Here is a 12,310-nt window from a genome sequence, read left to right as displayed (position 1 = left end):
GGCTATGACATGGACATCCAGCAATCATCCCTCCATAATGCCAACTATAATAAACTTCAGAGCTAAGGGTGAATCATTCAAGAAATATATGTTTGCTGATGATGTTTTAAAGAAAGCAAGTCACTTAAGCACTTGGATTCAGAGACTATTGAAGTGATAATCTCACTTTTAACTGCAGTAGCTTCTTCTGCCAGTGTAGAAATCATACTTTCTTCCTTTGGACTAATACATTCCAAATTGAGAAATCGTCTGGGATCTGAAAAAGCAGGAAAGCTTGTTTTTCTTTTCCAGATCATGAACAAACAGGAAAACGAAGGTGAAGACGACCGAGTTAGCTGCAGACGCCAATATTTTAAGTTTCTCATGTTGACCTGGCTGACATAATTAAAAAAATAAATCAATCAACTATTTCATTTAACTATTTTAGTAAAACCATTTTAACAAAAACAAACCTGATTTTAAGAAACTTGAATGTTTAACTAAATTCAAAAATTCATATTCTTGTTATGTTAAAGTATTATAGGTTTGCTGTTGAAGAAAAAAATCCAGCATACATAACATTGTTGCTTTAGTTAAATAAAACAATGTAAATGTCTGTCTGGTGATGTTCTCCCCCTAATACAGTTTAGTAAGAAAATCCTCCAAATATTAATTAATCTGTTGAATTGGAGGTCGTTCACCTCCCAATGACTTCATAAATATCTGCTTCAATTACCTTTGGCAAATGAAATAACCAAACAATCATTCATTTTCTGATATAGCTGTAAAACTAATCTGAAAAGTTTTCAAAATGAATCACTTTAAAAATGTACAGTGTGTACCTTAAAAATGAAACCTACATATATCTCTGAGTTGTGAAGAATATGTATTAAGGTTATAACAACCAACAAGAATGCACTTCTGTAGAAATCCATGATTAAATCAAGTCTTCCTGACTAGTGATTTAAATTAATTTGATTTAAAATCAAATCCACCGTGCAACTACTTAAATATTGCAGATCAGGAATCCTAGGATCTAACCCAGCCTCAGAGAGGCAGGTACAAGTGTGGTGTAGTGGCTATCGCTAAATAATCTAATCACATATATTTAGCACATCAATTCAATCTGAAAGGCATTGCGGCTAGTAGCTAAGACTTGGATATGCCATATAGCCCCAGGTTCTATTCCCAACTCTGCTTGAGGTGACTTGTGCAACCTTGTCAAGGAACTGGCCCCGAAATGTATTGTCCATTTTACTATACCAGTACAGTAGTCCAACAGTTAAGCTGCACATTCCGTTTTGAAACCCGACTTAAGCTGCGCACAATATTCAAAAATTGCCTACAGGACTCATTGCAAAACTGTGGAGGGTTGAAGGCATTTAAGCCAGCTTTTAGTTACATGAATATGAACCAAAAACTTTTTTAAATGCACAAATGTGAGAATGAACTTTTTTAAAAAACACAACATAAAACAGTTTAGCCTTAAAATTTCATACTCTTAAATACATAGTCCTCATATGGTCACAGAATGAAAGAAACGTAGGGCTGAAAGGGACCTTAAGAAGTCAACCTGAAGCAGGATTAAGTATACCTAGACCATCCCTGCTAGATTGTTGTCAAACCTGTTCTTAAAACCCTCCAATGATGAGAATTCAACAACCTCCCAAGACAATTCATACGGAGTGTGAGCTTTTAAAAGTTTGAAAACTTTTGGTTTTGAAATAAAATGTGATTAATTAGGAGAATCACAGGGAATTTAGCTGAATATGTAGTAGCTGAATTTCATATGATTTTTAAATCTAAGTAGTGCTGAGCCTGACCATTACTTAGAAGAAAAGGAGGACTTGTGGCACCTTAGAAACTAACAAATTTATTTGAACATAAGCTTTCGTGAGCTACAGCTCACTTCAGCGGATGCATCCGATGAAGTGAGCTGTAGCTCACGAAAGCTTATGCTCAAATAAGCTTGTTAGTCTCTAAGGTGCCACAAGTCCTCCTTTTCTTTTCACGGATACAGACTAACACGGCTGCTACTCTGAAACCCATTACTTAGAAGGAAGATCTCCACAGGAATAAGAAGTCTATGGAATGTGTGTACTCTTTGTGCATTTATTATTCACATACCTTAAGACTGCATTTCTCAAATGCAGCCTCCATGGCCGCATGCAGCCACCAGAATTTTTTCTTGCAGCACAGCCTCCTGGGCGGAGGGGGCAGGGGGGGGCAAAGCAGCAGCCCCTCCCCTCTGAAGCCACAAACACCGGAGGAACAGACAGCCGGTGTGAGTTCCCCACCTTCCTGGAGGTTGTGGATCTCAGGCTTCCGGCTTCAACCCTGGGTGACGGGCAGCAGGCTCAAGCCACGCGGTGGCTGGCCAGCCATGGGCTCCAGGCTTTGACAGTGCAGCCATGTGTTCCATCCCATAGCTGCTGGGCTTCAGGCTCACCACCCCCACTCATCGTCCCTGGCCTCCACTGCCACACCCTGCCCCTCACCCATCCACCCCATCACCCCGGCCCTCACTGCCTCCCTACCTACATCCCCATCCAAGGCTTAATTTGTCTCCCAGCTGATTAAATCTGCTGTGAAAGGTGATATTTGTACGTTTGTAAACATCACTTTTCACTCCTCCCCCAGCTACCCAACAAGTCTGGTGCTGTGAATAGTGATATTAACAAACATATAGATATCACTTGTCACAGAAGCAGACTTACTAGCTAGCAAGTCTAAAAAAAATGCGCAACCAAAAAAGCGAAAAACAAACAAAACAACAACAAAGACAAGAACATGCAAAACACCTTGTGTTTCTATTCTGGTTAGGTCCAGTAAAGAATAGAGATAACTATTCATTATTATTAAGTCTGCAAATTAAAAAAAAAAACTCATCCTACATAAATAAATTACTATGATTTGGACACACATGTGCCTATTTCTTTTCCCTACAGTTAATTAAGTATTTTAAGAAAAATTTCCATAGCGGCCACCAGTAAGAGTTGAAGGCCGCACTCTGTGGCCACCAAAAGATTTGTTGCGAGAACCTCTGCCTTAAAGAGGCCTTTGCTACTACTACTAGAAAAAACAGATCCTGCTTCAGCTCCATGTATCAATTTGCTACTGGGAAGGATTAATCACAAATAAGGATAATCATTCTTTAGACAAAGAGTAAAAATGCTTTGTACTTTTCTAGCACCTTTCATTCGAACATCTCAAAATGCTTTATAACTATGTTAACCCTCACAATAACCTTGCGAAAAAGTAATGAATACGTACCTTGACTTTACCCACCATTAAAATGAAGCAACTTTTGGTGTAGAACAGAGTAGCTGGGTAACAAAACAGATGGATATTACCCAACAGTTAGGACAAGAAGCAAAGAGGAATACCATATTCAATTGAAACTGAAAGATTAATTTTAGATAGACTAAATGGGCCTAAGACCATGAAACAAAATTCAAGAGAGGGTCAGACAAATTCAGAGTAACCATTTGTAGGGCAAATTTCTAAAACCTCCTCTCTCTGAGAATGAAAGGAGAAATAACTTCATTTACAAGAAAAGTGACCTTTACAGGGAAAGGAGAAATGAAGATGACTACAGTCCTCTAGGGATCTCGCCATCCAGATATAATTTACCTTGAAAGTACACATCAATACTATGACTTTGGGCACTATAGAAAACGCTAAAGAGATTAAAATGTTTAATTTCCTCACTACTCTGCATTTAAACACTCAGCTTTAATATTGCATAAATTTAACTGTTTGAATTGAATTATATATTACTACTAATATTTTTAGACATTTTCCATAGTGGGCAGTTCTATAAATCAGTACATGCATTTTTATATGAGGACACACGGAATATCCTCTCCAGCCTATGCCAAGAGCAAACAAACTAGTAATCAGGAACAATTTTGGAGTGTGAAAATATGCATTGAATATGAATGGATTCAGGATCTTCCTAAGGAATTTATTGTTTTCTCTGAAACTTTAGGCCTGAATTTTTCACACCCCTGAGTGATTTACTTAAGCCCACCTAACACTGGGTGCAATGGAAGAACTCCTCCATTGACCTAACCACATCCACACAGGGAGATGGATTAACTACAGCAACAGGAAAACACCTTTCATTGCTGTAGGAACCATCTGCATTACAGAACTACAGCGGCACAGCAATAACTGTGCCTCTGTAGCTCCTTGCAAGATTTCCTGACTTTTAATAACACCTAGGTTTTTTATACTGTTTTTCATCCATAGTGCTCAAAGCACTATTCAAAGGAGGTGAATGTCATTATACACATTTTACTAATGGGGAAACTGAGGCACAGAGCAGTGAAGTGACTTGCCTAAGTGTTATCCAGCCATTCAGGTGCAGAGCCAAGAACAGAAGCCAGGTCTCACAAGTCCCAGTCCAGTGCTCTATCCATTAGGTCACATGGCTTTTCTGTGTCACGTGATTAGAAAATAAGCTGCTGCACTATAATTTTGAGTAATTTTCCTTATATCTTACAACAGTACTTGGTATTCCAGTAGAAAAGTAGAAAGTAAGAATCCCTTTACTTCTACAGACATTCTGCAGATTGGAGAGAGAGGGAAAAAACCCTACAGATACTGCTAGAATTTCTCCACAGACTTTTATTGAATGGCTGCTCACTTACAATACATTGTATTCACCAAGCAGTATCTATATACATACCGAAGATAAATCTGTATTGCCTGTTTTGCATAGGGCAGCAGCTTACAATGGGTAGAGACCGTGGAGCCAATCCCACAAATCCTCTATACGCAAAACCCTCATAGGAACAAGAGAATCAGAAATACCATTCCAAATCAGACCAGTGGTACATCTAGTCTAGCAATCTGTCTCTGACAAGGGACAGAACCAGATGCTTCAGAAGATGATGCAGGATTCTACAGCGGATAAATATGCAATAACCTACCTATTTGGGAAGTTTCTTCCCAACTCCAAGCAGTTAAAACTTGGCTTATACCCTGAAGCAGGAGGATTCATGTGCCTTATAAATAAATGTATCAATCCTATTTTTCTTATCATCAATGATACTTTTGACAATTAATTGCACCCATTAATTATGCACCAAAATATTACTATTTGTTCACTGACGTCAATGGGCGAGGATTAAACTGTTTGTTTTACTGTTTATTTTACATTTTTCTAACTTAGAAAAATATTACAATTGTAGTAGTAACTGAGGCCTATCAGGTTTGCTTTAAAAAAAACAGAGGTGATTAACCAACCCTGAATTATAGTTATTTTACCTTAAATCTGCAAAGGCTATAACATATTTTCCAAGAGCTTGTTTAATTAATGTACTCAGAAAAACAGAAAAGCCATATTTTCAAAGCAGTAAGTCCATGTTACCCTAGGCACAGAAACATTTTTAAAGCAATTTGATTTTCGGGTTCCATTTTAAAGTATAAGCACATACTTTTAAAGAGGATACCACAAATGTGAGACATGGAGAAAAACTCTTTCATGCTACAATTACTCTGGCTACACAAAATTGGAATATTACACACATATATGGGACAATAGAGGCAGATTTACACAGAGAAAATCCAGTCCACAGCATCTAACTTCCTACACAATAACAATGTGATTTCTGTGAAAATAAAAGCGAACACTACCCCACCTCCCATTGACATGCCTCATTCCCTTCTTTCTGAAATGCACTGTGAATCTGACAGAGCAAGCTGAACTGCAAATTAACTTGCAGTTTATTAAGTCCAGCAAAAGCAGATTGGGGGAGAAGGAAACAGATAACAGAGCTGAAAAGAGATGTAGATTGGTGAAGTGTAATAGTGAAAGACACAAAAGGAGAACTGTTTCAGCATTTCCACATGCTTGCATCCAGCCCAGAAGCATGGCCCCGAGTAAAGTACCTTCCTACAGGGTCTAATTTTCTGGTGTGAACTTTCCTCTAGGGTCCAAGTACAATCTTTCCCGCACTTCGCCTCTGCAAACGGAACACACCATCCAGCCCAAGCCTATAAAAACCAAGCGTGTGTTTCTGCCTGTCCATTGTAAACGCGGATCTCGGGGCGAAAGGGGGCAAAGTTGGAAGCCGCGCGGCGAGGATCAGAGGCCCATCCGCTCCTCACTCTCTCCCCGAGTCACACACCTGCCCCCTCTCCCCACCTGAAAGCGCCTGCTCACTGCAACCCACAAAAAAATCACAGGACTTCGCAGCCACACGGAAACTACGGCCAGCGCCGGAGCAACGCAGGGAGATGCCGGGGGTCCCCGCTCAGAGCGGGCTCCTCGCGCCCCACCGCCGAGAGCCGCGGAGAAGTCGCAGCGGCGGCAGCAGCGGCGGGAGCCTGGCGGGGGTGTCCGGACAGGAAGCAGAGCCCTGACCGCCGCCGCCGCGTGAGCCCGGGCGGGCGGGCGGGCGGGCGGGCAGGCAGCTGGCGCCCCCCGGAGCGGAGGCCCCCGGCCGGGGCTTACCTGGGAGCAGAAGTAGGAGCCCTGGATGCCCAGCTTGATGCAGGTTGGGCACTGCAGCTTGGCCTCGTGGCTGCACCCCGCCGTTTCGCACACCCGGGTCTCCACGGCCGCCATGCTGCCGCGGCCACAGGAGCGACTCAGCAACCGGGAGGGAGGAGCCGGCGGGGGCCTCTGAGTGAAACGGGGGCGGAGCCCCAGCCGCGCCGGCGCCGGCGCCTCCCCTCGCCTCTCACGTCGGGCCGGGCTGCGGCGGGCCTGGGCCGCAAGCGGCTCAGGCTCGGGCGCGCGTCTGGCGCCCTGCCGGAGGGGCCGGCGGCGCTCAGGGGCCCGCGCAGCGCCCCCCACCCCGCCTCCCGAAAGGCCCCCAGCCCTGCCGGTGCTCCCCGCTCCGCGCGCCTCTGAGCGGCCAGGCCGGGTCAGAGCGGCCGCGCCGAGCCCCGCCCGGTCCGCAGGGCTCGCCGCGCCAGGGGGTGCTGCGGGCCGTGACAATCGCTTTGAGCCCCGACGGACAGTCGGGTCTCCTGGTGTCTGGCTGCGGCTGGGGCCTGTTCTGCCAACCAGGGAACCAGGGGCGCTGGAACCATTTGTACAGCGGGGGTGCTGAGAGCCATTTACCCAAACTGTAAACCCTCGTGGAAACGGTTTCAGGCTAGTTCCAGCCCCTATTCCGGGTGCATCCCCATAGTCTCCCACTGGCCTGGCACTCCTATAAAGGGCAGATGGGAAAGGTGATGTTCATAGCCTCTCACCTTGGGCCATGTGTGGGCACTATGAAAAGATGTTCCAGGGTTCCCTTGCTGTGTTGGAATTCGCCTGGCTGTAACATGGCCAGTAGGCATCAGGTAGCTTGCAGGTAGGGTGACCAGATGTCCCTATGTTATAGGGATGGTCCCGATATTAGGGGCTTTTTCTTATATAGGTGTCTATTACCCCCCCCCCCCGTCCTGATTTTTCACGCTTTCTCTCTGGTCACCCTACTTGCACACAGCACAGGGAGGCAAAACTGCAGCTAGGACACTGGCGCAAACTCCTACTCTTATGAAAAGTTAAATAATTGTAGTTGGCACTTGTCATAAATATAAAGGGAAGGGTAAACCCCTTTGAAATCCCTCCTGGCCAGAGGAAAGCTCCTCTCACCTGTAAAGGGTTAAGAAGCTAAAGGTAACCTCGCTGGCACCTGACCAAAATGACCAATGAGGAGACAAGATACTTTCAAAAGCTGGGAGGAGGGAGAGAAACAAAGGGTCTGTCTGTCTGTAGTCGTCTTGGCCGGGGATAGACCAGGAATGGAGTCTTAGAACTTTTAGTAAGTAATCTAGCTAGGTATGTGTTAGATTATGATTTCTTTAAATGGCTGAGAAAAGAATTGTGCTGAATAGAATAACTATTTCTGTCTGTGTATCTTTTTTGTAACTTAAGGTTTTGCCTAGAGGGGTTCTCTATGTTTTTTAATCTAATTACCCTGTAAGATATCTACCATCCTGATTTTACAGGGGGGATTTCTTTATTTCTATTTACTTCTATTTTTTATTAAAAGTCTTCTTGTAAAAAACTGAATGCTTTTTCATTGTTCTCAGATCCAAGGGTTTGGGTTTGTGGTCACCTATGCAAATTGGTGAGGCTTTTTATCCAACATTTCCCAGGAAAGGGAGGGTGCAAGTGTTGGGAGGATTGTGCATTGTTCTTAAGATCCAAGGGTCTGGGTCTGTAGTCACCTAGGCAAATTGGTGAGGCTTTTTACCAAACCTTGTCCAGGAAGTGGGGTGCAGGGTTTTGGGAAGTATTTTGGGGGGAAAGACGCGTCCAAACAGCTCTTTCCCAGTAACCAGTATTAGTTTGGTGGTGGTAGCGGCCAGTCCAAGGACAACGGGTGGAATATTTTGTACCTTGGGGAAGTTTTGACCTAAGCTGGTAAAGATAAGCTTAGGAGGTTTTTCATGCAGGTCCCCACATCTGTACCCTAGAGTTCAGAGTGGGGGAGGAACCTTGACGTGGTGGCATAGTGGTGGGATTAACCTGAAATCATTTTGAGATCCAGTTGAGATTTTTTGAACTAGAAATACAGATTTTAAAAAGGAATTTTTTTTTTCCTTTGGAAAGAAAGTCCAGAAAGCAGCTTTGAAACTGAAAGCAGCTTGGTTTTTCTCTGCTTTGTGGCCAAGCAGAGACAAAAGGGGATTATCTTTGTGAATTGCAGGTTTTCTTTGCCTGGAGGCAGGGTACTTAACTCCTGCAGGGAAATTCACAGTCTTCCAACCCAGAGTTGTTTTTTTTTTTCTTTTCTTCCTAAAAGTAAATAGGGGGTGTGTGCTCTACCCATTTGCCTGGAGACAAAAGTGGAGGGTTTTTTTTTTTTAGGATTTTGATTTTTTTGTTTTACAAGGAGCACAGGTTTGAAAAGGAATTTTTTTTCTTTGGGCTGGGTAAGCAGGTTTCCAAGTAGTTGGAGGTTTTTTGCTTTAATTTGGGCCCAGAGCAGAGACAAGGGAATTGTCTTTTTCTGTAGGCTGACAATCACTATCAGAGAATAGGTATTCTATTCCAGCACAGCAAAATTTTACAGCCAAGTTTTGTTTGTTTATTTCTAAACCTCGGGTGTAAAGTTAGTTAAAAACAGAGAGGTTAGAATGACCAAATCCGCAGCTCGACTACAGCTGGAATTAGCCAAATTTCAGGCTGAGGAAAAACAAAGGGAACATGAAAGACAGATAGAACTCATGCGGCTGGAGAAGGAGGTACAGGAGGCTGCCCACAAGAGGGAAATGGAGGCAAGGAAGCATGTGGAGGAGGAGAAGGAAAAAGAGAGGAAGCATGTGGAGGAGGAGAAGGAAAAAGAGAGGAAGCATGTGGAGGAGGTGGAGAGGATAAAGGCCCAGCAGAATATACCAACAAACCCTAGCAATGCTTCTCCAGGTACCACTTCCCATCCCAGAAAGTTCCCCACCTACAAGGCAGGTGATGATACTGAGGCCTTCTTAGAAAACTTCGAAAGGGCCTGCCTTGGGTACAACATCTCTACTGACCAATACATGGTAGAGCTGAGGCCACCGCTCAGTGGACCCTTAGCTGAGGTGGCAGCTGAAATGCCTAAAGAACACACGAACAAGTATGAACTGTTTAAATCCAAGGCGAGAGTCAGAATGGGGATAACACCCGAGCAGTCTCGTCGGAGGTTCAGAGCCCTAAGGTGGAAACCAGACATGTCATTTACCCGACATGCCTACCACATTGTGAAACATTGGGATGCCTGGATATCAGGAGCAAGTGTTGAATCTCCAGAAAATTTGCCCTTCCTAATGCAAATGGAACAATTCTTAGAGGGTGTTCCTGAGGAAATAGAAAGATACATCCTAGATGGGAAACCCAAAACTGTAATCGAGGCAGGAGAGATTGGAGCCAGATGGGTGGAGGTGGCAGAGAAGAAGAAAACTGGTCGCAGTTGGAGCAGAGACCAGAAGGGACCACCCCAGACCACACCCTATTACCGGGGGCCGCCCAAAGCCCCACCTACCTCCCAAAGAACCCTCCAGACCCCTTATCGTCCCACCACCCTGTTCTCCAGCAACCCTCCTCGCCCCAGTGACCCGTCAGCTGGACGATGTTTTAAATGTAACGAGCTGGGGCATGTAAAGGCCAACTGCCCCAAGAACCCCAACAGATTACAGTTCATTGCACCGGAATCACACCAGAGGTCCACAGGCCCAGATACCTCCCAGATACCCTCGGAGCGGAGGGAAACTGTGAGTGTGGGCGGGAAGAAGGTCACCGCATGGAGGGACACCGGAGCACAAGTGTCAGCTATCCATGCTTCCTTAGTGGACCCCAATTTAATCAACCCAGAGATCCAAGTGACGATTCAACCCTTCAAGTCCAACTCTTTCAATTTGCCTACAGCCAAGTTGCCTGTCCAGTACAAGGGCTGGTCAGGAATGTGGACTTTTGCAGTCTATGATGATTATCCCATCCCCATGCTGTTGGGGGAAGACTTGGCCAATCATGTGAAGCAGGCCAAGAGGGTGGGAACGGTCACCCGCAGCCAGGCTAAACAAGCCGTGAGGCCTAGCTCTGTTCCGGAAACTTCTATCAGGACCCAGTCAGAGGTGATGGACCCGGACCCCAGGCCAATGTCTGCAACAGCAATAGTGGATCCAGTCCCAGAGACCCAGACGGAACCAGTCCCAGAACCGGAACCAGCCAAACAACCAACACCAGACCCCGTGCTAGCACTGAATCCAGTACTTGCAACCTCAACACCAGAGGGCCCCACTGAACCTGAACTAGCAGCAGCCGATAACCCTACACAAGAGGCTCAGCCGGAGCCTGAATCCCAACATAGTGCACCAGCGGAGAGCGGTTCACAGTCAACAGAAACAGCTCCATCCCCTATATCGCTTCCAGAGGGACCAAGCCTAGGTCCACAATCCAATGAGGAACTGATGTCCCCAGCATCAAGGGAACAGTTCCAGACTGAACAGGAAGCAGATGAAAGCCTCCAGAGAGCTTGGACGGCGGCACGGAGCAACCCACCGCCTCTCAGCTCTTCTAATCGATCCAGGTTTGTTGTAGAAAGAGGACTTTTATACAAGGAAACTCTTTCTGGTGGACACCAGGAAGACTGGCATCCTCAGAGACAGTTGGTAGTTCCAACTAAATACCGGGCCAAGCTCTTGAGCTTAGCCCATGATCACCCTAGTGGCCATGCTGGGGTGAACAGGACCAAAGACCGTTTGGGGGGATCATTCCACTGGGAGGGAATGGGCAAGGATGTTTCTACCTATGTCCAGTCTTGTGAGGTGTGCCAAAGAGTGGGAAAACCCCAAGACCAGGTCAAAGCCCCTCTCCAGCCACTCCCCATCATTGAAGTTCCATTTCAGCGAGTAGCTGTGGATATTCTGGGTCCTTTTCCGAAAAAGACACCCAGAGGAAAGCAGTACATACTGACTTTCATGGATTTTGCCACCTGATGGCCGGAAGCAGTAGCTCTAAGCAACACCAGGGCTAAAAGTGTGTGCCAGGCACTAGCAGACATTTTTGCCAGGGTAGGTTGGCCCTCCGACATCCTCGCAGATGCAGGGACTAATTTCCTGGCAGGAACTATGAAAAACCTTTGGGAAGCTCATGGGGTAAATCACTTGGTTGCCACTCCTTACCACCATCAAACAAATGGCATGGTGGAGAAGTTTAATGGAACTTTGGGGGCCATGATACGTAAATTCGTAAATGAGCACTCCAATGATTGGGACCTAGTGTTGCAGCAGTTGCTCTTTGCCTACAGAGCTGTACCACATCCCAGTTTAGGGGTTTCCCCATTTGAACTTGTATATGGCCGTGAGGTTAAGGGGCCATTGCAGTTGGTGAAGCAGAAATGGGAGGGATTTACACCTTCTCCAGGAACTAACATTCTGGACTTTGTAACCAACCTACAAAACACCCTCCGAACCTCTTTAGCCCTTGCTAGAGAAAACTTACAGGATGCTCAAAAAGAGCAAAAAGCCTGGTATGATAAACATGCCAGAGAGCGTTCCTTCAAAGTAGGAGACCAGGTCATGGTCTTAAGGGCGCTCCAGGCCCATAAAATGGAAGCATCGTGGGAAGGGCCATTCACGGTCCAGGAGCACCTGGGAGCTGTTAATTATCTCATAGCATTCCCCCCTCCAACCGGAAGCCTAAGGTGTACCATATTAATTCTCTAAAGCCCTTTTATTCCAGAGAATTAAAGGTTTGTCAGTTTACAGCCCAGGGAGGAGACGACGCTGAGTGGCCTGAAGGTGTCTACTACGAAGGGAAAAGTGCTGGTGGTGTGGAAGAGGTGAACCTCTCCATGACCCTTGGGCGTATGCAGCGACAGCAGATCCAGGAGCTGTGCAC

General features: G+C 45.5%; 1 protein-coding gene across 2 annotated transcripts in view; it reads right to left on the bottom strand.

Moving 5' to 3' along the window:
- METAP1 (methionyl aminopeptidase 1) overlaps positions 1-6,583 on the bottom strand; it is a 41,019-nt gene extending 34,436 nt beyond the window's left edge. For both annotated transcript variants that reach the window (XM_077815054.1, XM_077815055.1), the window contains exon 1: positions 6,443-6,583. In XM_077815054.1, coding sequence (XP_077671180.1) covers positions 6,443-6,556 — 114 coding nt within the window. In that variant the 5' untranslated portion in view covers positions 6,557-6,583. The remainder of the gene's footprint in view (positions 1-6,442) is intronic.
- Positions 6,584-12,310: the final 5,727 nt, after the last annotated feature.

This window comes from Eretmochelys imbricata, chromosome 4 (assembly GCF_965152235.1).
Source record: "Eretmochelys imbricata isolate rEreImb1 chromosome 4, rEreImb1.hap1, whole genome shotgun sequence".
Lineage (NCBI taxonomy): Eukaryota > Metazoa > Chordata > Testudines > Cheloniidae > Eretmochelys > Eretmochelys imbricata.
The sequence above is the reverse complement of the archived record's forward strand: the minus strand, read 5'-3'. Positions and strand labels throughout refer to the sequence as shown.